We start from the raw sequence: 27,315 nt of genomic DNA, 5'->3' as shown, positions 1-27,315 counted from the left end.
TGCATATATTTTTAAAATAAAATGCTTTAAAAAAACTCATATTTTTAAATATCCTTCTGCAGCCCCTATAGCTTAGCCCTGAAAACTTAATAGGTATACATTAAATTTTAACTTGCAATATAAAACCCCCAACAAAGCTGCCCTGAAATACAATTATTTTATCAACAATGAAAATTCCTCATTCTCAAAAAAAGCAAGCTCAACATCTTTCCACTGAGCAAACATGGTAAAAAACAAATAAAATAATGCTCCAAAAGTTCCTGTTCAAAAATCTGAAACTGGGTAGATCATAAGGTTCAAGGACAAGAAGTTCTTTAAGGACATATTGACACACAGATTTAAAATATGAAATAATGAGGACTGGTAGGAATCATTATAGTAAACAGATCAGACATAATACTTACATGTAGGAATAAAGTAGCTAGATTTACAAAAAGGCTTCAGAAAAATTTAAGAGGCCACATTACAAAAAACAACAAATTCGACAAATATTGGTTGCAACTACAATAAGTTGCTGAGCAAGAAACTATTTTCTGTTATCAGTCTACATTCTTGTCCTGCTAAATTCCACCCCACATAATCAATCAACAAACATTAATATTAAGTGACTGTTACATGTCGGCCATAGGACTAGGTTTGGGGGATATAAAAAGGAACATGATGACATTTTATTTTGGCAGTTATGTGGAAAATGTAATCATAAGGAAAAGATGAGGCAAGGAGACTATTAAGAAACTACTGTGATCTTCCATGTTAGAAGTGTGATGAGAGCTTGGACTAAAGAGTATAATGAAAGGAAAGTTAAATGTTGTGGAAAGTGAATAGATACGGGGGACAGAAAAAAAAGGGAAGACAAATAAGATTTCAAGGTCTTATTATTATGCACAAAAGCTGAGTAAATAGGACTGAGGTATTCTCAAAAGAAACAATTTCAAAAGAGGAATTGATTGGTAGATGCATAGGAAGGGAAACAATTCTGTTGTGGAAATGTTGAATTTGAGATGCTTATGGGATATACAACTAGAAACAGTCAGTAAATAGTTGGTGACAAGGGGACTATATTGTTGTATTTAACAATGTTAATCACTGCCTTCCTCCAGATAATCTTTCCTCCCTGGGCCTTTATGACATTATTCTCTCTTGATTTTCCTATATCTGCCTCTTCTTCAGTCTTCTTTGCTTGTTCCTTATCATATCAAGATTCTAATTGTGAATGTTTTCCCATGTTCTTTCTTCATTTTATCACCTTGCTCTCCTCCTTCAGTGACCTCATCAAATCCTATAGAATTAATTCTTATCTATACACTAATGGCATATTTATGTAGAGGCCCAATTTCTCCTTTGAGTTTCCTTAATGAACTTCACCAATTGGAAATTGTACATTTCAAAACTATATTCTAGAGACATCAAGAAACTGAGTATATTCAAAACAGAATTCATTATTTCTTCTCAAGTTTAACCTTCTTCAAAACTTCCCTATTTCTGTCTAAAGCATCCTTAGTTTCCTAAGTTCATAAACTTAGAGTTGATCTTCACTTCTTACTCTCTCTCATCCCACATTGTGTTCTCTTCTGTTTCTAAAATATGACTGTTCTCTGGGAGCAGGTTTCTTGGAGAGGTTTTCTGGAAGCAGCCTTCATTTCAGTTCAAAGTAATAATCACCTCAAATGCAGCCAGGGATTTAAGTAGTCTTTTATTGTCACCTCCAAAATAGCCCAGTTAGTTTTCTTAGAGGCCTATCTCTCTGCTTGGTTCCAAGAGCTCTTGCAGCTTGTCCTTTGTCGCCTCCAGCTCCCTCTGAATCTTGGTTCTACTCCTCTGAATCCTTCATTCTGTCCGACTGCAGTTTCTAGCTTGTCAGTCTCCTTAACTGACTGACTGATTCACTGAAGCTCTAAGAGCTTCTTATATATGATCTCTTAAAGGTGTGAACCCAAAGGTTGACTCCTCCTCTGAGAGAGTGGGATTGTGGGTTTCTGACTTGTGAATCTCCCGAACTTGTGAACTCCAATGTGTGAGCTCTAATGTGTGAATTCTCCCAAAGGTGTAAATCCTAAGCACACAAGTATTGTTTCCATCAATTCCATTGAGTTAACACTAAAATTCTAACACCACATAACCAATGAGTTGCCGAATCTTGCAATTCTATCTCTACATCTCTCTTCCTACAAAGCTACCAACTTAGTTCATGTCCTCATCACCTTCAATCTAGATGATTACAATGGCCTCTTAACTGATCTCCTTGCCTCATGTCTCTTTCACATTCTAGTACATCCTCCAAACAGCTGCCCAAATGTTCCCATCTAGCCATGTCATGCCCTATTGAGGGAGTCCAGTGGCAGCTTAGTCTCTTCCTTCTGCAGCTATCTAAAGCAGTACTGAGGGTAACAGTTCTTTTCTATTCACTTTCTGTAGAGGTTCGATTAGTTGTTGTATTTTGCTATTGAAGAGGACCAAAATGCCATCACTATGTTGGGGTCAAGGTACGGTGAGTCTGACTGACTGATCAGACCAACATGAGCTCAGAACTGGGCACAAATAGCTAATGTGAACATTTGGAGTGAAGATATCTAAATTTATGCATCTCACATTATTGCAATTCTGTTTTGCTCGCACAGCACAGAGCCTTCTTTGGTGAAGGAATGTCACATTGAGTGATCCTATGCCAGTGTCTCCCATGTCTCACCATCAATTCCAAAGTTCTTCAAGAAGATTCTGTGTCATCAGAGTCTAGTGGCAAGACCACTAATGATGGCTCAGGATTCACTGGATGACCTTGGTGTTTTTAAATGTATAACCAAGCTCTAAGCATTCTACTTCAGCCATCTTCATGACTGTTGAAGTCTTCACATACTTATGGCAGACATTCACCCAAAGATGTGAAACCCTCAGTTGCCCTCAAGCTGGTTTAGCCCATCTGTTGAAATAATTTACTGTGTTGGGGTGAGATTTGGGTAAAGCAGGTGGACACCAAAGTTGGAAAGCAGTTTTGGAAAGGGCTCAGCAGCTCTCACACCAGAGGTACTAGTTTCCTCTGAATACCCATACCCTACCTTGCCTAAGCAGTAGGCAGAATACAGCCCTGGAAACCTAAAAGATTTGCAAGATACATTAATAAAGTCTAGTGATAGTTCTTGTTGAAGACTAGCCTTGGAAATATTTCTAGTCACAAATAATGGTAGAAGGACCATTTGTTCATGTAGTGTTGGCTTTTTGGGGAAGGGGTTAATTGGTGTGTAGAGTGGTCACCCCTTCACCCTGTGCCATTTTTGAATTAATTGTATATTAAGGTTTAGAAGAAATAGAATGCAGTGGAAAAAAATAATGGATTAGGAGACCAAGAACTGAATAAATTCAGACATCTGAGAATTTTGTTGAAGAGAAAACTGAAATTGGAAGTCAAGTCAGGTTAGAGGCCTGGTCTATTTGTATTTTAACTTTTTTGTCACTTTTCCTGTTGTCAGAATGAAGTTCAATCCTTTGTTGACATCTGATGAAGTAAGAATCTAAGAAGCATTTCACTATCTCCTACCACATAAGGAAGAAGTTTTTGCTTTCTCTTCTTTTCAAGAAATTGAGACAGAAATGCAATGTCTGTTCTACACTTGTTTGAAAAGATGATAAAGTTGAGGCCATTTAAGGTCAGCAAACTATCCAGATCAGCAGGGGACAGTCAGTAGATTGGTCAGGTAGTCCAGGTTTGTAGATCTCATTCTATCATTCTCCCAAACCTACCCTTTTTCTGAATTTTCATGTTTACTATCAAGGGATTCATCATTCTCAGCTCATTTTCCCTCCCTCCACATATCTAATCAATTGCCAAACTTTGTCATTTCTTTTCCCATAACATTCATTAGCTATATCCCCCATTCTCTTTATTCAATTCAATTCAATTCTAATTCTAGAAACAAGCATAAAACTCCTCTGTTCATCTATTTAAAGATCTTATTTAATTTAAAAAATTAAAGCACAGAGACTTTTTGATTCTTTTTTTTTTTAGTTACAACTTCTCTTTCTCCTACTAGCTCCTCATTCTAGGGAAAAGATAAGAAAAGAAAAATATTCTAGGAATAAAACACAAATCTATTTTCTAAGTAAGATTGCTTCATATACTGTAAGACAATTATTATGTCCCTAAATTTTTTTGTCTTTGAGCAAAGTATTCTCATTCTTTTAACTGATTTTCATCTGGCATAAACTTGAGCCTCTTTACCATCCTAGTCCCTTTTCTCTTCTGAATAAGCTTCACCTTATTAATGTCCTTCCCAAAATGTGATCATCATATACCAGATATGTTTTCTTATATACTCTTTTGGAGACCTCCTTCCATATTAAAACCATCAGTTTCTAATGTTAGGTCTAGTCATTTAATTAGTTCTCAAACACCTAACTGTACTATTGTCTAATTCTTATTTCACCATTCTTCAAAAACTAGAAATAATATTAACTAAAATTGAGTGATTAAAAATGATGTTACTTATATTTATTTTCATTTGCTCAATCATATAAAATCATGTATTATCACTGCCTATAGATTTTTACAATTTGGTAACGATAGTCTTCAACAAACCAAGGTGACCTCTTTCACACATTCTAACACAGGAAGATGTTAGAAAATTTTCTGCACATCACTGCTTAAAAGTCATCAGCAATATCTTCTTAGGCCAGTTAAAAATATACAAATATACTGAAATATACAAACTACTTTTTTTTTTTTACCATAATGGGAAAATTTGGAGAGAACAGATAGGTAAATTAGAGAGACAATTTACAAAGTCCAGCTTTGCTCAAATCACAGTTATGACTTTGAGAATTTCCCTATTCTAGATAATTCAGGAGAATAGGCCCTTATCAGAACAGGTCTAGTAGCTGAATATCTGAACTCCTTCTTCCTTTTAATTCCCTTATGTTTCTACCTCTAGTTTAAGCTAGAATCAGTCAATGAATGTTTATCAAGTACCTACTATATGCCAGGCACTGTGCTGAGTGCTAAGGATACAAAAAAATAAAAGACAGTCCAGTTCTCAAGAAGCTTATAATCTAATGGGGGATAAAAATGCAAATAACCATGTTAAAATAAGCTATATACATGATAAATTGAAAATAATAACAAAGGAATGCACTAGAATTAAAATGGATCAGGAAAGGCTTTTGGTAGTAGGCAGGATTTTATCAGGAACTTGAAGAAAGCCAGAAAGAGCCAGATCTCTAAGTAACTGTCATTTCAGAGAATGCAAAGCCCTTTTTCTAGTCCTTCAGACATTATTTCTAGGTTCAGAATGAAGTACATTTTAGGAAGATCTAATAATAGACCCTAATTAATAGTGTCTTTTAATTAATTAAATTAATTGATTAAACTAAGTTTAATTAATTGTGCACCATATAAAGCAGTGACTACATTTTCCTCACTCTAAATTTCTCCTCACTACTAGATAGTTTGTTGGTCTCTACTCAATAATCATGTTTCTTTTCTTTTTAAAGATACACTGAAGCACAATGAATAGAGTGCTGGTGTACTCAAAAGTCTATTGGTCTTTTCTTCCTATATATATTATCTTCCCCAATTAAAATATTATCTTCTTGAGAGCAGAGACTGAAGATTTTCTTTTTCTAAGCAGAGACTGAAGATTTTCTTTTTCTATTAACTTAATATTAATGCATAATACTAATAATAAAGTGCTTAATATGGAACTTGGCACTTTGTAAGAACTTAATAAAGATTTTTTCAAAAGAAATTCTAGGTGTTACATAAGTCTACTCCAAAACTTCCTGCCACAGAAATCAACCAAACAGGGTGCAAAAGCAGTACTACAATTTTTTGATGTTCTCCTATATCTGATCTAGTCTGATTCATGAAAACATGTAGGCATGGAATCTTGTTTTTCCATGTTTCTCATTCTGAAGAAAACTGCATCTTATAGTGGAAAGTATAGATTGACAGATGTAATGTTAATGTTATATTTAAACTTATTGAAATAAATTCTACATAGGATCACAATCACTGAATACTTAGACCTAGAGATAAAAAGGACTTCAGAGGGTATATAGTCCAATGTCCTCATTTTACAGATGAAGAAATTGAGGCTCAAGGTGGATAAATACATTGCCTTGGGACACAGAACTGGGAATTCACACTGAAGATCCACCTCCCAAATTATGTAATATTTTTGTTTCATAAAGGAAAGGTTAGCAGTACTCAATTTAGCAAGTGGTCATCATTGATTACATTATGACTACAGAACTACTTTATAAAGAAATGTTCTACTTAGAACTTCCCTTAAAGCTTTATTTTGGTATGTAAATCAGGTTTTTGTTGTTTGTTTGTTTGTTTTATTGAGGACAGCTTCTTGAATTTTGCCACAATTGTCAAATACTTTTTTTCACTAGGAAAATACTTTAAAAATATTAAACTTTTTATTATAGTATTCAAAATTAACTACCTGACAAACTTTAAAAATCAACACTGTCCAATATCAATAAATAGGAAACATATATATATATATAATTTTTATATTTATATGTGTACATATATAAATTTTAAAGTTAGAAACAAAATTTTAAATGTTACCTTTCAACATTGTTCTTCCTACTGATCCTCCAAAAGTACTTAAAAGGCCACTTCTTGCACCCAAAGACGCAGTTGCTTCCAATAGAGAACCAGTGATATACTGAGAAATTGAAGTCCTTTGAAAGGTGGCTCGGTATTCACATGAAGTATCTCGAACACATTGCTTCAAGCGTGGGCTAATATTAATATGTCCATGGATTATATCTAAGGCTAGAGTCTTCCCAAAGAAATGGAAAATTGATCCAAAAGTGCGTTCTGTTTTTTCTCCTTTTCTCACAGTGTTGTTGATCTGTGAATAATTCAAATACAGGAAGTATTCATCTACTTTCTTAGAAAAGCAAATTATGTTGCTGACATAAAGCCAAGATGACTTATTAAGAAAAACGTACAATAGTTCTAAGAATATACTTAAGAATACAGCAGTCATGCATTAATATTCTACAGATGTTATTTATCTGGAAAAATTGTATGTAACTATATGACATAACATTCAAATAACTGTCCTATCAAGTTATAGCTATAATGAATATATAAAGATATATTTATTTCATATATCATGGCATATCTAACATGCCCTTCTACATTAAAAAAGGGAAAATATTCTCTTCTCCTTCTCTCCCACATTCTCTGGAATGGCCAGGTTCAAACCTATTTGTTGCCATATGATATTTTTACCTCTTATTATTCCCTCAACAGGGATCCTTTCTGAGAATAACACAGAGTTAGAAGGGACACTAGAGTTTTTCTAGTCTAATTCACTTATTTTACAGATGAGGAAACAGACATTCAGTAATTTGCTTCACATCCCATACATGATAATAAAAAACCCTATATCTTCTATCTCTAAATAAATGCTTTTCCAAAATCATCAAATAAATATATAAGCTATAAGGATGAAGGACAAGAAGGGGGCTCTGTATTACTCCTATTTCTATTACTGGTATTACCATTCTCCTACTTATAAGTCCCTTCTTTTCTATTTTCACAGACAACATTTATCGAATTTTTTGAAGTTAAAAAGGGATCCTCATGTTTCTATAGCAGAAAGCAAATTACTCTCTTGGTAGCCAGAGAGAACCTATGAATCACTGTCATCATTAACTTCTCAATGTTCATTTCATAAAGAAAGTGAGGGACCAACAGAAAATAAGAGCAATATATGCAAGAAAGTCATGTGCAATGATACTATTATAATAGCTGAGGATACTTGGCAAGACCTATGAAACATTAAAAAACTGAGCTCAGAAAGTACCACAAAGTAGGCTAATACTTTGTACCAGCACAACTCAATTATTTTTAAAAGTCAAAGAAAGGATGGTGTGGCAGAGATATACATGCTGATTCTACTCACAATCATTGAGATTATCAATTGGCCAAAAATAATAGTGTAGTGAGTAGTGTTCTTTCATGTTTTGATACCACAGAGAGAAAAAAAAAAAAACGCAAAAGAATAAATCAGAAATACCAATATTTTAACTGCTGGAAATATGTTTGTGCAGATGGTGCTTACCACTAAAATGGGCAAATCATAAATGTGTGTGAAATGGACTGAGGTCAATACCTTCTTTAGTCAATACTGTATCATAATAAAACTGGAAACTAATCTCACCAGTTATAAACAAGGGCTTTACAACACTGCTCTCTATCAACAGTATGCTCAGCTCCATGTGATATAACAATGTACTGCCAAGCAATACACAAAAAAAAAAACTTCATCTCTAAACCTAGAGTAGACAAATGAAAACACAAAATCGATTTTTACTTCACCTTTAATTGAAAACTCCAGAAACTATGGCTAATAAGAAATCAGGTAAAAATAGTATTAATATTTCACATTGTCTTTGAAAAAAACATGGGTATTGGAATGTGGAATACTCTTTTAAAAAATGCATTCAACTATCAAATAGATTATAATAAAAAAAAGAGCTATTACCTGTTATATCACATTCTCACACAGTATTTGACAATAAAAAATTCACTTCATAGCTCGCAAGTCAGGAAAAGCTTGAGACCAAAAGAGGCTCAACCTCATGAGAATTGCACTATGAATGGGATTCCCAAAACCAAATCTTTTCAATTAGAAGGGCAATTGTAGCCACCATTCACAGGCAAGAGGGAACTTCTGTAGCATAGAATCTGAGTGGAGTAATAAATCACAGGGTGAAAAGAGAGCCCCCCAAAATTGAATGAGGATACCAGAAATCATCCTTTGACATTGATGAACAAAAGGAACAAAAGGCTTACTGTACTCTGGAAATCTATATATGGTCATAAAATCTTAATGGAAGTTACCTTAAACAAGAAACAGAACACTTGCATAGATAACATAAGAATGACAAAAAAGTTTTCAGTGAAAAGGCTAAAACTGTAGCTTCTCTGAAAAACTGGAAAGTGGCAAGAAACGGAAGGACAGGGAGAATCAAGGACATGAAAGAAATCTGTCTTGGATGGGAAATGTTACTTCATCAAAAAGTTGAGTAAAAGAGGAGAAAAAGAGAAATGGTAAAGGGTTCAGAATTGTAGAGCACAAAAGAAGAGGAAACCAAAGTGAATGGCTGAGTTGGAAAAGATTACATGACAAAATGGAGGACTAGGCATTTTCTCTGATCTCGATAAACTCTTAAACCTTTCCAAAATATAAATTATGCACAAAAAATAAAGTTGTCTCCATGATTGAGGACACTTAGAATCCAAAAGAAAGTATAAAACAAAATTAACTCATATCTAGCCTGGCATCAGTCACCCTTCACTCCTTGCCTGTACACCAGGCTGCCAGTAGCTCACTTAAGGACCCTACCCTAGTCTTCCCTTTCTCTCTCTACAATACCATGAAGATCTAGACCCCAGGCTGTAGTAGACCATTTTATGCTACAAAAGATCTCTGTAGAACAGCAGATAAACTAAGGGAAAGGGACAGGAGCTTGAACTAAAATTTATGCATTGGAGACTCCAATTCCAAACAACAGAAATCACCTTGACTTTAGTGGCACCTGGATTGGTAGTGCAATGAACCAATGAATCAGATCACTGAGGAACAAACAGAGAGAGAGAACAATATGTATGAGGGGCTATGCAGCACCCCACTTAAGCTAAGGGAAAGAGCCTGGATTGATTTCTGTCCCATCTCCACCCCCACAGTGATCTGTGGCACAAAAGAGGAAACCTAAGGCTGACAAAGTGGAAATTTACAGTGTGAAAGAAAATTGAGATGCTTTGAGTTCCAGATCATTATCAGATAGGAGACAATCAAAAAGGAGCAATAAGGAAAATAAAAGGGGGGAAAAGATGGAAATTACTAAAAATCTCAGGAAAAGGAAAACTCAGCATTCAAACATAAGCAAATAAGGAAAAATGCAGCAGAAGTAAATATGAGATCCAGATCTATGCAAAAGCATTTCAAAATGAAGGAAAATGACCCACCATTTGATGAAACAGAGAATTTTGTAAATTTGAGAGCAACATGGAACCACAACATGCTGATTCCACGTTCCTGAGTAGCTTTAAAAGAGAAATGGATATTGTGAGAGCAGAATTTATGGTCAGCACACAAAAACAATGTAATCTGCAGTGTCAAATCCTACCAAAGAAACAAAAGAGAGAGCAAAGTGAATGGTTTGTATTTTTTTTTTTTTTTAAAAACAATAAAGTATGTGATAAGAACCTCTGCTGAGCAGATAGGGGAGAAATGGTAGGAGCCTGAAAAGAAAAAAAAAAGTTTTGGGATGTTTGATGTGTTAGAAATTGCTTCTACATGCACAATCAGAGGAAAGGTTAAGAATTGTTTGTTATGGTAATAAGCAAAGGGAGGATTGTGGGAAGATAGAGTAGGTCAGTAAACTTCAAGCTCTCCAGAATTCCCCCACAAATAGAACAAATTTATGTCTCAGAGAGAACATAAACTGGTGAAAAATCGAGAAAACTTGGGGCAGAACAGGGATTCTCCAGTTACAACCTAAGAAGATCTGAAGAAAGATCCCCATATAAAATGTAAATACCTCCACAGAAACACCAAGTGGGGAGCCCCGGGGCTAGCTGGATTGGGATGGAGCCTCAACAAGAACCACAGTAATTTTCACCTCCTGGACAATGTTAGGATTTGGAATCTAAACTGAGGAAGACTGAGGGAACCTCAGCTGATTAGGAACACCAGGCCCAGCTGTGCTGCAGAGCCTAAACACTGGGTGAGAAGGAGCCAGCATATAGGGAGTACAGAAATAATGGGGCAGACACTGCTGGCTGTTGGCACTTGCTGGAGGGCAGAGCTCTTGGTTTGAGGTTCCAGGTCAGCGGGAAGAGTTCAAGTGAAACTAGAGGCACCATCTCCCCTTACCCCATCTTTAAGAAGGGCTTACATTAATACTTCTTATTTAAAAAAAAAATGAGCAAAGAAAGAACTCAACCATAGACACTAATGAGAATAGGGAAGACCAAGGCTGATCTTTAGAGGACACTTAAGTAAAAAGAGCTTCTACCCCCAAAGAGTAATGTGAAATGGTTCCCTGCCCATAGAGAATTTATAGAAGAATGCAAAAAAAATTAAAAATCAAATGAGACACTGAGGATAATTTAACAAAAAAAAAATCCAAGAAAAACAAGATTATGAAAAAAAAAAGTTAACCAACTAGAAAAAGAGATATAGTCTCTCAAAAATGAAAATAATTCTTTGAAAATTAAAATTGGGCAAAGGGCAATAGCCAGTGAAGCTATGAGAGACCAAGAAATACCAAAACAGATTATAAAGAATGAAGAAATAGAACAGAATGTGAAACATAAGAAAAATGACAGATCTGAAGAAAAAAGAAGAGACATATAAGAATAATTGGATTGCCTGAAAGTTATGGCCAAGAATTGACAGGATAATGCAAGAAATCATCCAAGAAAATTGTCCTGGAATGGTAGAACTTGAGAAGAGAGTAGAAATAGAAAAAAATCCACTGATCACCACTTCAACCAGATCCTTTGTGGAAAATACATAGGAACATTAAAACAATTCAAATACACTGGAGCCACAATTAGAATTGTACAGGACTTTACAGCAGCCACAATAAAAAACGACAGGTCTTGGAATCATATCCACTTACAATCAAAAGAGTTAGCCAAAGTGTGGCCAAAAACATTACATTCAGCAAAATTATCTATAATATTGAATGAGAAAAAAATGAACATTCAATGAAATTGCAGGTTTTCAGCAGTTTCTATAAACCAAATCAGAACTTAATAGAAAATTTAGCATATAAAAGCCAGTAACAAAGACAAATTTCAAGGAGCTAAACCTGGACAAATTGTTTATGGTTTTTTTTTTTTTTTATATGGGAAATGTATACCATCTGTTTAAGATTGACATAAACAATACAATAGATCAAAAGAAATATTGGGGTAGAGTTAAGGTAACAATTGTAATTATGTTATACAAATGAGGTGCAGAAGAAGATTAGAACAGAAGCATTAGATGGGGAGGAGGAGGGCTCATAATTCTGAAAACCCATTCACATTAGGAATGGGATAAATAGGCAACACTGCATATATATTATGAAGGGTATAGTACCTTCCAAAGTCTATTTAAAAAATAAGGGGGAGGCATAGGGTGAGGGAATAAGACAAGGGAGGGATCCATGGGTGGGAGGAGATTAAGTAACAGCAAGACAAGAAACAAAATTAAAGCAAAGGGAGGCGGGGTATTGTATATGTATATGTATGTACATATCTACATATGTATATATAAATAGCCTGCTTGAGGGAGGGAACAAAAGGGGGAAAAAAGAATAAAGTAAAAAAGGTATGCAGTAGAGAACCAAAGAACAATTTACAAGGAAATAAAGAAAAGATGGACACTCATTCAATTTCTTCTACTAATATATAAACTTTGTTGAACTGGTAATTTGTTGTTATATTTTTTGAATCTTCCCTGATGTGCTGCTGGGCACATGACATTATTCTCTTTTGTTTTATTTTGTTTTGTAAAAAAAATATCAAAAGAAATAATAAAAAATATGGCAATAAGTGGATAGTTTACATGATATTACAAGCAAATTCGTAGCAGACCCAATCAACACTTGCATAACTTACCTTTATGTATACATTTTATGAAACCGAGTTTCTTAGTGGTTTTAATTTTTTGGAGATACCCCTTTTGTTCCTGTCTCCTCCAATCTTCTCTTACAAACTGCCCTCATCATTCCATTCTGCTATCTCCCATTTGGTCCCTCAACTTCAATCTCTGCCTATATACTAACCTATAAACATACCAAAAGTCTCCAACGATTGTTAAAAGACCTTACTCGACTGTATCATTTATAACTAGGGTCAAATATCTTCTCCTCTTCTCAGTTAAATTCTCTGAAAAAGTCATCTAAATTTGGTATCTCTACTTCTTCCCTTACTCTCTTCTAAACTGTCTACTCTGACTTCCAACCTTATCATTCAACTGAAACTTGTTTTTCTCATTCTTCACCCTTCTTGACTTTTGCAGTATTTGACACTTTGAGCACCTTTGCTAATGCTCTCTCCTCTCTGGATTTTCATAAGCCTGCCTTATTTTGGTTCTCATCCCCATCTATCTGATCATTACCTCTTAAGGAGCTTTGCTAATTCTTTATCCATGCCATGCCCACACTGTGTCTCCCCCTTTCCTCCCCCGCCAAGCTCTGCCCTAGGTTCCTTATTCTTTTCTCTATATACTTTTTTTTATTTCATTGGCTACCATAGGTTCAATTATAATTTCTAAATAGATGACTCCTAGATGTATATATTTATTTAGCCTTTATCTTTCCCCAGAGCTCTAATTCTGCTTCACCAACTGCCTCTGCTGAACATTTCTAACTACATATCCCATCAACCCACTTTTCTTATATATTTTCTTGTTTCTTTAAATGGTACCACTATTCTTTTAATTTTTTTTTAAAAGTACTTTTTCTCAATTACATGTCAAGACAATTTTTAGCATTCATTTTTATAAGATTTTGATTTCCAAATTTTTCTCCCTCTATTTTCTCCCCTCTTCCAAAAATCATAAGAAATTTGATATAGTTTATATATGTGCTAACATGAAGAACATATTTCCATATTAGTCATGGTTGTGAAATAAGAAACAGCTCAAAAGGAACTAAAAAACACAAAAATGAAAAAAAAGCAAAAAATGTTTCAACCTATATTTATAATTCATTTTTTTTTTTTTAATCTGGATGTGGACAGCATTTTCCTTCATGAGGCCTTTATTTTTGTCTTGGATTATTGTATTGCGGGAGAATAGCTTAGTCATTCATAATTGATCACACAACGTTGCTGATACTGTATATATTGTTTTCCTGGTTCTGATCACTTCACTTTGTATCACTTCATACAAGTTTTCCAGGTTTTTCTGTAATCTGTCTGTTTACCATTTCTTACTGTACAATAATATTTCATTACATTCATTTACCAGTTTGTTTAGCTATTACTCAGTTGATGGACATCTCTTTTATTTCCAAAATTTAATCACTATGAAAAGGATTTCTAGAAATATTTTTGCAAATGAAGGTCATTTTCCCTTCTTTATGATCTCTTGGGACACAGATTTAGTAATGATATTGCTGGATCAAAGAGTATGCGCAATTTGGTTGCCCTTTGGATACAGTTCTAGATTGCTCTCCAGAACTGTTGGATCAGTTCAAAATTTCAACAGTAAATTAGTGTCCCAATTTTTCCACATCCTCTCTCACATTTATTATTTTCTTTTTTTTTGTCATATTAGACAATCTCAAGCCAATTAGCCAATCAACCAATCTATATCTTACAAGTGAAAGGTGATACTGCAAGTTATTTTAATGTGCATTTCTCTAATCAAAAGTGCACTTCTTCATATGCCTACAGATAGCTTTGATTTCTTCTTATGGAAACTATCTGTTCATATTCTTTGACCATTTATCCATTAGGGAATGACTTGTAATCTTATAAATTTGACTCAGTTTTTTATATATTTGAGAAATGAGGCCTTTAACAGAGATACTTGCCATAAAGGTTGTTTTCCAGTTTTCTGTTTTCCTTCTGATTTTGGTTGATTTAGTTTCATTTGTACAAAAGATTTCAAGTATAATAAAAATTATCTATATTTTTATATTACATTTTATAATCTTCTTTATCTCTTTTTTTGGTCATGAATTCTTTCCTTTTCCATACATCTAATAGGCAAACTATCACTTGCTTTCCTAATTTGCTTATGATGTCACCCTTTATATCGAAATAATGTATCTATTTTGATTTTATCTTGATATATGGTGACATGTTGGTCTATACTTCGTTTGTGTCTTGTTTTTCTTCCAGTTTTCCCAGTAGTTTTTGTCAAATAGTTAGTTTTTTATCCCAAAAGGTATAGTTAGTTAGTTCTTATCCCAAAGGCTGAGGTTTTTTAGTTTATCAAACACTAAGTTATTATGGTCATTTACAAGTGTATATTATGTACCTAATTTATTCCATTAATCCACCATTATATTTCCTGGCCAGTACCAAACAGCTTTGATGACTAGTACTTTATAATATAATTCAAGATCTAGTATTGCTAGATCCTTTGTGCTTTTAAAATTAATTCCTTTGATGTTCTTGAGCTCTTGTTCTTACAGATGAATTCTGTTATTACCTTTTCTAACTCTATCAAATAATTTGTCATAGTCTGGTTAGTATGGCACTGAATAAATAAATTAATTTAGGCAGAACTGCCACTTTTATTATATGGGCTTGGCCTATCCATGAGCAACTAATATTTTTCCAGTTGTATAGATTTAACTAATTATAAGAAAAGTGTTTTGTAATTGTTTCCAGATAGTTCCTGGGTTTATCCTGACAAGTAGATTTCCAAGTATTTTATATTGTTTTAGCTATTTTAAATGAACTTTCTCTTTCTCTTGTTGCTGAGCTTTGTTGATTATATAAAAAATCATATAAAGAAATTTATGTAGGATTTATCTTATATCCTGCAACTTTTCTAAAGTTGTTGATTTTTTCAAAAAGTTTTTTAGTTGGTCCTCTAGGATTCTCTAAGTATGCCATCTTATCTGTAAAGAGTGATAATTTTGTTCCTCATTACCTATTTCAATACTAATTTCTTTTTCTTCTTTTATTGATATAATTCTCCCTTTATTCCTATGCTTGTTATTGTTTTTAATAGAAAAGGTGCTGTATTTTGTCAAAAAGCCTTTTCAGGATCTGTTGAGATATTATTTTATTGGTTTTGTTATTGATATGATAATTATGTTGATAGTTTTCTTAATATTAAACTAATCCTGTTTTCCTGGTATAAACACCACCTGGTTATAGTAGATAATCTAATATTCTATTTGCTTCTTAATGATCTTTCTTGTTTATTTTTTGGTTGGATTTATCCAGTTCTGAGAAGAGACAGTTAAGGTCCTCAACTAGTATCATTTTGTTGTCTATTTCTTCTTGTAACTTATTTAACTTCTCCTTTAAGAATTTGGATGCAATACTATAAGGTATATATATGATTAATATTCTTTTATTGCCTGTAGTATCTTTTAGCAAGATGTAATTTCCTAGATTATCTTTCGAAATTAGATCTATTTTTGCTTTTGCTTTATCTGAGATCAGGATTGCTACCCTTGGCTTGTTTGTTTTTGGCTTTGTTTTTACTTCAGCTGAAGCACAACAGATTCGGCTCCAGTCCCCTTTCCTTTACTCTGTGCATGTTTCTCTTTGCAAACAATGTATTTTGCAATTTGATCTACTCTATCTGCTTGCATTTTAATGGAGAGCTCATTCCTATTCCCATTCACATTTGTGAAGACTTTATTTTCTTCCATCCTATTTTTCCTCCTGCTTATCCTCTCTCTCTTTTTTCTTTGTCCCTCTTTACTCGTGTTTTGCTTCCATCTACCATCTTCCCTGATCTGCCCTCCTTTCTGTCAGTCATCCTCCCCTTTACTTAATCACTCCCCTCCTATTTCCCTGTCTAGTAATACAGATTTTCATATTCAATTGACTGTGTGTTATTATTCCCTCATTAAGCCAATACTTATGAAAGAAAGGTTTAAGCAATGTCTATTGCCCACTCTCCCACCTTCATCACTACTAAGAATAGATCTTTCTTCCTTCATGTGAAATAACTTAACTTATTCTACTTTTCCCCTCTTCCTACACCCAATGTCTTGTACTTTCTCATCCCTTATTTTTTAATGTCACTTCCTCAGATTCACCTTATACCCATACTCTTTGTCTATGTTCCTTCTAGATATGCTATCAATAGTCAAATTTTAAAGAATTACAAATATCATCTTTCCATTTGGGAATGTAAACAGTTTAGCTCTATTGAATCCCTTATGTTTTCTTTCCCCCTTTCCCCTTCTCTTGGGTCTTATTGTTAGAGATCAAATTCTTGGTTTAATTCTGCTCTTCTCCGTAAAAAAGCTTGAAATCCTTTTATCTCATTGAAGGACAATTTTTTCCTTTGATGCATTATGCTTAATTTCACCAAGTAATTCTTGGTAGTAGTGCTAGCTCCTTTGTCTTCCAGAATATAATGTCCCATGATCTCTGATCCTTTGTGTTTAATCCTGGCTGTGACTCTCCAATATCTGAATTGTTTCTTTCTGAATATTTGCAATATTTTTTCCTTGACCTGATAGTTCTGAAACTTGGCTATAATGTTCTTTGGAGTTTTTATTTTGGTATCCCTTTGCTGAGGTCATTAGGGGATTCTTTTGAATTTGTTTGGTTGATTCCTAATGTCTCACAGAATCATTAGCTTCCATTTGCCTAATTCTAACTTTTAAGGAGTTGTCTTTCTCAATTAGTTTTTGTGCTTTCTTTTCTATTTGGCCAGTTGTATTTTTTTAAGGGGTTGTCTTCTTCAGTAGACTTTTGTATCTTCTTTTCCATTTGAGCAATTCTACTTTTTAAAGCAGTTATTTTCTTTTTCCAAGCTGTTGACTCATTTTTCACAATTCTCTTGCATTATTCTCCTCCCCCTCATTTTTTCTTCTATTTCTCTTCAATGATTTTAAGCTGTTTTGAACCCCTTTCAAAAAAATTCTTTCTGGGCTTCAGAACATTTCCTGTTTTTAATTTGGGGTTTTGTCCATGGGTATTTTGACAGTTATCCTCTTCTGAGTTTGTGTCTTGATCTTTCCCGTCACCATAATAATTTTCTATGGTCAGATTCTTTTTTGTTATTGTTATTGTCTTTGCTCATTTTTTTGGCCTTTTCCCTTTTAAATTTGAGTTCTACTCCTGGGGTAGAAAGGGCATTACACCTCATACTTTTTGTGCCAGGAGCTGCAAGCCCTGGCTGTTTCCCTGGTGATGCACTGATTTTGCCTTGAGGTCCACAGGGTACATTTGTGTCTGATGCTGAACTGAGGGATAGAGTGGAAGTTGGTTGGTGCTGCTGGAGGCAATTTACTGGGTGCTGAGCCAGGGTTCTAGTGCTGATGTTTGGTGTGTGCTGAGGCCAGTGGGAGTGTTTCTGTATTTCCTCAGTATTACACTGAAACATTCTGAATGTTGATGGCTGCCTATTTGCCAGGGCTACACTGAAGCACATGACTTTTCTCAGACTCCAGTTCTGACAATAGTTACAGCAATTTATTGCTATAGGAACAGTTAGAGCAATTTACTACTTATTCAACTATTTTGACTCCTAGAAGTCCACCACCATCCTTTTTAGCCACCCAGCTTACAATCTCAATTTCCCTGGACCGCTATCCTGTCATGGCAGATACAGCTCATTGAGCTATGCAATGCAGATTGCCCAAGACAGACAGGTCATACTGGAGAGTGCTGACAAAAGGTGATCTCCTGGAGAAGGAAATGGCAAGCTACTCTACTATTTTTCTCCACAGGTAAGATTAAAATGATAAAAAGAAATGACATCCAAACATGAGGTCCTTAGGTCAGAAGGTGTTCAATAAACTACTAAGGAGAGCAGAGGACAACTACAAGTAGCTCCAGTTAATGAAATGGCTGGCCCAAAACCAAAAAGAAGCTCAGTTGTGGATATACCTGGTGACAAAAGGAAAGTCTGATGAGATCAATATTGCATAAGAATCAAGAATTTAAAATCTGTGAACAAAGGTAAGTTGTACGTGGTCAAACAAGATATGGAAAGCTCAAATATTGACAACTTGGGTGTAAGTAAACTTAAATGAACAGGAATGGGTGAATTTAATTCAGAGTTAATAATTACATATACTACTCAAGAGAGGAAGCCCTTGGAAGAAATGGAATATTCTTCACAGTTAATAAAAGAGTGAGAAAAGCAGTACTAGGGTAGAACCTCAAAAATGACTGAATGATATCTTTTAGAATTCAAGGCAAATCATTTAACATATACAATAGAAATAATACAAGTCTATACTCTGCTGATGCCAAAAAAGCCAAAGTTGGCCAGTTCTATGAAAACTTACAATATATTCTAGAAATAAACCAAAAAAAGATACCATATAGGGAATTATTCCAGGGATTAGTCAATATAAAAACCAGACTGATGAAATACTTTGCTGTCATACCTGTAGAGCACTCGTTACTCTGCCTTTTTAAGAATCCTTGACTTCCTTCACTACTTCAATGCTACCTTCTTTCCTGGTCTCTTCAGTTGCTAAAAACTGGTGTTTTGAAAGATTAAATGACTTTGACATTGTCAGTACAAGTAGTGGTAATAATTGGGTAATTACAAAAAGCCAGGTTTCTGACTTCTAGTCAACAATGATTTCCACTACACCACATTTGAGGTGTGCACATTAGCATGCATTATATAGCAGTATTCTTGCTAAACCATCCATATATGATTCATAAAGTATAACAAACTTTAAGAGAAACAAAAATATTTTTTGATCCAAATGAAACAGAGAGGGCTTTGGAAAGGTGACCACAGTTTGCATACATGGAAAGGTAAAGATTTCTTAGAAATTGTACAGTTGAAGACAAAGCAAAGCTAAAAGAACTATATTAAGGTTTAAGAGACTTCAGACAAAATAAATCTCAACTAAAAGTAAGGGGCAGACACAGATCTCAAACAGAATTATATAATCCTAACAACAAGAAAAGATCTCAAAGGTAACTCTGTCCAATCAATATCTGAACATGAAACCTCTCTATAATATCCTCAATAACACATCAACTAGCCACTGCTAAAATAACATATTTCCTTCTTTGGACATCTTTAATTGTTAAGAAAATTTTCCCTATATAAAGCTAAAATCTGTCTTCAATTTCTGGTCACTGTTTCCAGTATTCTACTTTAGCTTTGCAAAATAAATCTAACCCTTCTTCCAAATTACAAGCCTCCAAACATTTAAAAACAATTATTATGTACATGTATCCACCTGAATATTTCCTTTTCCAAGGTAAACATTCTATATTTTTTTAAATGAATTTTCATATAACATGGTTTCTGGTTCCTTTATCATCCTGTTTTTCATACTTATGCCACATATCTTAGAGCAGAGGTATCAAATTGCAACCCCAAAACAATCAAGTATGGCCCAAACTAGATTAAAATGTAATTGGAAAATATTTAACAAAAATAAACAAAAATACACTGACTAGTGATAATGTTAATATGTGGTTTTTTAAGTCAACATGTGGCCCATAGAGATCTTTAGTAACCTCTATTTCTATTTGAATTTGACACCACTATTCTAGAGCTTAATCTTCCTACAATGTGACAACCAGAACCAAACAGAAGACTAAAATGGGGTCTGACCAGTATAGAGTAAAACATTTCTATAATTCTCCCAACAAAACACAGTACTTCTATTAAAACAATCTAAAATGGCAAATTTTTTGCCTGCTATCTGACATTGTTGACGCATATCTAAAAATGCAGTTCATTTAGGTCTTTTTTTCTTTGCATGTTTTCTCCTCTTTATGCTCTCCATTACCCTTTTTAAAAAATCCTTAAGTTTCCCCATCTTTCTCCTCAACCTCTTAAGCAGCATTGTTTTGCCACTTTTTCTGAGATTTATTTATTTTGTCCTCTTAGTTTCTGAACTGATTTAAGCTATTCTAAATTATATTTTTCAATTCATGGACTCAAAGTTTAGTGGGATTCATAATGCCAAAAGAAAAAGTAGGAAATAACTGAATTTATTAAGTAGGAGGGTGATGATATGGGCAGATTTGAATTTTAGAAAAAATAATTTTCACAGTTGAATAGAAGATAGATTTGAGGCAAGAAGACCAATCAACAGACTACTGCAATAATCCAGGCATGAGAAAAGCAAAAAGGGATGATTAGGATAAAAATATTATTGTTTAAAGAGTTAACAACCATCAAGTTTAGCTCTTAGATATCTTATGAGGGCATTTTACTCCTAAGTGGCCTTTATGTCTATGTGCCTAGCACTATTTTCAGTTATGCTGGCCTTGTCCAATGACATGTTTTTTATCCGAAACAGCTAACTCCCTGACAAATTCTTTAATTGTAGAAAAACTTCAAACTGTCCAAAGTGTATGTCCTTCCACATTGTCCCCATGCACCATCAGTCCCAAATAGGTTTGGTAATGGTTCAACAACATAAAAACTTCATGGTTTCAAGAATATAGAAACACATTATACCCTCACTCAATCTTCCCAACTCCTTTCCCCATATATACAATTTTCTAGATCTGTATCACAGTCCTTAAAATTGTTTCCTTATTTTCAAAAAAAGGAATAGATATCAATGGTGGAACAGATGATCTCTAAAGTCTCTTAAGTTTAACAGTATGATTCTATTAAGTTTGCAAAAGGACAATGAAAAATAGGCTCAATGAGAACTGGGGTATTTCAGTTGCCACCTTCTACTTCACATACTAGTCTATGTAGTTGTCAGAAAAGGAATAAGGTTACTTTTTGTTTGGGAGGAGATCCTGTAATGGGCTGAGGCTTGAGTTGATGCACTGAGGTCCCAAGCACATGAGGCTAAATAGTAATTGGACCATGCTCTATTAATATATAAGCTTGGAGAAAGAATGGCCCCCACCCACTCTTTGTGCAAGTCCTGATGTGTTGTATAGGAAATGACGATTTTGGTGGGTGGAGGCAGGGGAGTGGAAAAGGAAGGGGAAGGAGAGACTTTTTGCATTGATGGTTTGCTCATCTCAGATCTCCCTCTGTTAGCTGGCTTCCTGTTGCAGCTGCCCATATTGCTATTGCAATCCTTCTTGCCCATATTGCTATCGCAATCCTTATTCATCTCTTCACTTCAATAAAGATTGAAGATTTTTCCCTTAACCTGAATTCCTGACTCCAGCTGATTTTAAATACGTGGTCATTACAAGATCCTAAAAAGCTTTACTGAGATAATTAAAAAACTTCAAAGTAGAATCTAATTTAGAAATGAAAAGGTTTTGAAAAATATGAAGCAAAGTAAATAAAATTGCTAAGATACATTCCCAAAGAAGGTATTCCAGAAATTGGATTTGTTATTTACAAAGTATATTCTGTTGTCTACAAAGAACTAAAATTTTTCTTGGCTATCATAACAAAGACACTTGTTGACAGAAACAGGCGTCTGTATTTTGGGATAGAGTGATTATATATAGAATGATTTTATTAATGTCTATTTTGTAAAAACAGATGAGTATTTCCTTTGTCTCCAAAAACTCTGGCTTCACATAACAATTTAAAATACTGTCATCCTTTGCTTTGTAAAAGCAAAGAAATCATGTGTAATTTATACTTTATGCATGCTTATAAACGGTGTTATGAAGAATGTTATTCTCCATAATTAAATGGCATTGTAACAATAGTATTCACATAAGCTACAGCTGAAGCCATCATCATTGCTTATAGATTATTTTCAGGGATCCTTTCATATATAGGAACTGGTCTGTGATTTCACTGGTATAAGGAACTTCTAAAAGAGAAAACTCCCTTTATTAGTGCAAGTCAGCACTTACTCTGTCCTCTAATTCTATTTCCTGCTTTGTAAAAGCTGCTGCATACCCCTAAATTAGGAACCTGTTTTATACTGAGGAGTAAAGAGACAAAAATTAAATATCACATAAAAAATAAATTTACTTTTTAGAACCAGAAATTTAAAGCAGAAGATACCTCTAAATTCATTTTGAGGTCCAGAGAAGTTAAGTACATCACACTTAAAATGTCTATCATGGAATTTGCATACAAGGCCTTTGTATTCCTAATATTCACATTTCCTATAATAGAATGTAATAATGTATTCCAAAATTCTGCCATTTTTAAAATAACAGGCACCCAGTTTGTTTCCAGTTTTTTTGCTACCAAAAAATTATGTTCTAATGTTTGTGTACACATGTGTCTGTATACAAAAAATACACAGACACACACATATATTTATCTACTTTGAAATTAAGAAGAAAAAACATAAAGCCCTACTTTAAAAATTATAACAAATGATTAAAAGACAAAATATTTGCCACATTATAGCCATTTAAGGAGATAAAGAGAATAAGAGAAAGAAACAATAAAATAAGTATGGTCAAATTTAGATTAAATAAGAAGATAGCAAGAATAGGGAGAATAATGTACAAGGGATTTGATAAGTTCTGAGGTTCAGTGGAAAATTCTTCATACATCTTTCTGGTTCATTTAGGCTGTGGTCATTCCAGTAAAGTATCACCTTTTACCATGGTCCTTTAAATTTCTTTCATCAATCAATGAACCAAAAATATTTACTGAACTGAAACTGGTGCTATGAAGACTTCAATTACTAATTAAGTACTTCCTAATTGTGTGACCAAGGATAAGTCATTGAACTTTTCTGAATGTTTTTCCTCTTTTATAAAATTAAAATAGTACCTACCTCAGAAAAAGTTTATGAGGCTTAACTAAAATATGTATAAAGTGATTTTTAACATCTTTACAATTAAAGGTTCTGATAAAGGCCTCATTTCCAAAATATATAGAGAACTGACTCAAATTTATAAAAAATCAAGCCATTCTCCAATTGATAAATGGTCAAAGGATATGAACAGACAATTTTCAGATGATGAAATTGAAACTATTACCACTCACATGAAAGAGTGTTCCAAATCACTATTGATCAGAGAAATGCAAATTAAGACAATTCTGAGATATCACTACACACCTGCCAGATTGGCTAAGATGACAGGAAAAAATAATGATGAATGTTAGAGGGGATGCGGGAAAACGGGGACATTGATGCATTGTTGGTGGAGTTGTGAACGAATCCAACCATTCTGGAGAGCAATCTGGAATTATGCCCAAAAAGTTATCAAACTGTGCATACCCTTTGATCCAGCAGTGTTTCTATTGGGCTTATATCCCAAAGAAATACTAAAGAAGGGAAAGGGACCTGTATGTGCCAAAATGTTTGTAGCAGCCCTGTTTGTAGTGGCTAGAAACTGGAAAATGAATGGATGCCCATCAATTGGAGAATGGCTGGGTAAATTGTGGTATATGAATGTTATGGAATATTATTGTTCTGTAAGAAATGACCAACAGGATGAATACAGAGAGGCTTGGAGAGACCTACATGGACTGATGCTAAGTGAGATGAGCAGAACCAGGAGATCATTATACACTTCGACAACGATATTGTATGAGGATGTATTCTGATGGAAGTGGATTTCGATGACAAAGAGACCTAACTGAGTTTCTTTTTTTTTTTTTTTAATTTTTTTTTAAAATTTTTTATTTAATAATTACATTATATTGACACTCGTTTCTGTTCCGATTTTTTTTTCCCCTCCCTCCCTCCACCCCCTCCCCTAGATGGCAAGCAGTCCTTTATATGTTGGATATGTTGCAGTATATCCTAGATACAATATATGTTTGCAGAACCGAACAGTTCTCTTGTTGCTTAGGGAGAATTGGATTCAGAAGGTATAAATAACCCGGGAAGAAAAACAAAAATGCAGATAGTTTACATTCGTTTCCCAGTGTTCTTTCTTTGGGTGTAGCTGCTTTTGTCCGTCATTTATCAATTGAAACTCAGGTCTCTTTGTCAAAGAAATCCACTTCCATCAAAATATGTCCTCATACAATATTGTTGTCGAAGTGTATAATGATCTCCTGGTTCTGCTCATTTCACTTAGCATCAGTTCATGTAAGTCTCGCCAGTCCTCTCTGTATTCATCCTGCTGGTCATTTCTTACAGAACAATAATATTCCATAACATTCATATACCACAATTTACCCAGCCATTCTCCAATTGATGGGCATCCATTCATTTTCCAGTTTCTAGCCACTACAAACAGGGCTGCTACAAACATTTTGGCACATACAGGTCCCTTTCCCTTCTTTAGTATTTCTTTGGGATATAAGCCCAATAGAAACACTGCTGGATCAAAGGGTATGCACAATTTGATAATTTTTTGGGCATAATTCCAGATTGCTCTCCAGAATGGTTGGATTCGCCTAACTGAGTTTCAATGGATAAATGATGGACAGAAACAGCTACACCCAAAGAAGGAACACTGGGAAACGAATGTGAACTATTTGCATTTTTGATTTTCTTCCCGAGTTATTTTTACCTTCTGAATCCAATTCTCCCTGTGCAACAGGAGAACTGTTTGGTTCTGCAAATATGTATTATATCTAGGATATACTGCAACATATTTAACATATATAGGACTGCTTGCCATCTTGGGGGGGGGGTGGAGGGAGGGAGGGGAAAAAAACGAAACATAAGCGAGTGCAAGGGATAATGTAAAAAATTACCCTGGCATGGATTCTGTCAATACAAAATTATTATTAAATAAAATAAAATTTAAAAAATAAATAAATAAATGAAGTGATTTTAAAAAACTTTATAGAGTTACACAAATTTTAGTTATTAGAATATTTGTATGTATATTTTCTATGTATCCAACATTTCTTTAGTTGTAGAGATGCAACATACAAACATGAAAACATAATGAGTAATACAAAGAAGTAACTGTGTGCAAATGAGTAGCTTAGATTTCAAAAGTACACTACTCATTCAATAATGCTTCCCACTACAGGAGATTTCCACTGTGCACTGGTTATACTTCCAGGGCAGAAAGAAGTACTTATAGTCACTCAAAGACCACAGCAGAAGCCAGAAGAGTGTTGACTACACTTCTCCTTACATCATACTATCTTGGAACAACTAAAAACTTACATACCCTCAGAACTAGATGAGAACAGCAGCCAGAAAACCTGAAGCAGGATCCCCTCTACCCTGAGAGCAAAATCCAATTTTAACATAAAATTCAAAGTCAAGAAATGGGCTGGAGAAACAAACAATAAAAAATAATCTGATTATTAAAAAAACTACTGTGGTAAGAGGGAAGATCAAGAAACAAATTTAGAAAAAGACAGTGAAATCAAAAAGCTACAGAGAGAAGTTCAAAGAAAAATATAAATAGATCTCATGTCCAAAAAGAATTCCTAGAAGAGTTCATAAAGGATTACAAAAGGCCAAATAAAAGGAAGATGGAGCCAATATGGTGGAGTAAAGACAAAGATTCACCTGAGCTCTCTCCCAAACCCCTCCAAATACTTTTAAATAATGACTCTAAACAAATTCTAGAGCAGCAGAATCCACAAAAGTGAGTGAAACAATTTTTCAGCCAAGGGAAAGGTCTGTTGCACCAAGGTGAGAGAAAAGCATAGTTCAGTGCACACTGTACCAGCACGAACTGGGCCCCCAGCGTATTAGGAATAGGCCTCAGGAAGATTGAATCAATGGCAGCAGTAGTGGTTTATAGATCTTTAAGCCCAGTCATGATCAAAGAGAGTCTAGACAACATCTTTCAAGAAATTATCAAGGCCAAGGCAATTCCAATGGACTTGTGAAGGAAACTGCCATTTTACATCCAAGAAAGAGAACTGTGAAGATTGAATATAGATCAAAGGATAATATTTTTACCTTCTGTAGATTGTTTTTTGTTTGTTGGATTTTTTTTCCTTCTCATCTTTTCCCCTTTGATCCGATTTTTTTTTTTGACTCAGCATGACAAATATGCAAATATATCTATATTTAACCTATATCAGATTGTTTGCTCTCTTGGGGGGGTGGGGGGGAGGATGGGTGAAAAATTTGGAACACAAGGATTTGCAAAGGTAAATGTTGAAAGCTATTTTTGCATACATTTAGAAAAAATAATACCATTAAAATTTTTTTTAGGAAAAAAACTTATCAAGGAAAACTGTCCCGATATTCTAGAACCAAAGGACAAAAGAGAAATTGAAAGAATCCATCAATCACCTCCTGAAAGATTTCCCAAAATGAAAACTCCCAGAAATATTATAACCAAATTCCTGAACTTTTAGAGAGATGCATAGAGTAAAGATAAGGGGTTGTAAAAGGATTAATTATGCTTTAGCTACAAGAAAATACTGCAAAAACAACTATATGGCTCCATAGTCAGGATGACTGAAGATAAGTGGCATTCTGAATTAAAGTACTTAGAATATGATATCCCAGAGAGAAAAAAGAGCTAGTATTATAACCAAGAATCACTTATCCAGTAAAACTGAATATAATCCTTCAGGAGAATAAAATGGATATTTAATGAAACTTGGGACTTTAAAGCATTACTAATAAAAAGACCAGAGCTGAATAGAAAATGCGATTTTCAAATACAAGATTTAAGAGAAGTTTAACAAGGTAAACATGAAGGAGAAATTATAAGGGATTTGATACAGTTAAACTGTTTATATTCCCTTAAGGGAAAATGACATTTATAACTCCTAAAAACTTTTAGGGCAGTGAGAAGAAGTATACATGGACAGAGAGGAGAAATGTGATTTGATTACGATGGGATGATCTAAAAAAAATGAAGGAGGTAGAAAAAGGGATGCACTG

The 27,315-nt window shown here is 34.2% G+C and overlaps 1 protein-coding gene across 2 annotated transcripts in view; it reads right to left on the bottom strand.

Moving 5' to 3' along the window:
• PLCE1 (phospholipase C epsilon 1) overlaps positions 1-27,315 on the bottom strand; it is a 307,874-nt gene that overhangs the window by 216,012 nt on the left and 64,547 nt on the right. For both annotated transcript variants that reach the window (XM_051981681.1, XM_051981682.1), the window contains exon 2: positions 6,569-6,857. In XM_051981681.1, coding sequence (XP_051837641.1) covers positions 6,569-6,857 — 289 coding nt within the window. The remainder of the gene's footprint in view (positions 1-6,568; positions 6,858-27,315) is intronic.

The sequence above is a fragment of the Antechinus flavipes genome, chromosome 2, assembly GCF_016432865.1.
Source record: "Antechinus flavipes isolate AdamAnt ecotype Samford, QLD, Australia chromosome 2, AdamAnt_v2, whole genome shotgun sequence".
Lineage (NCBI taxonomy): Eukaryota > Metazoa > Chordata > Mammalia > Dasyuromorphia > Dasyuridae > Antechinus > Antechinus flavipes.
Note: the sequence above shows the minus strand (reverse complement) of the source record. Positions and strands in the feature narration are given on the sequence as shown.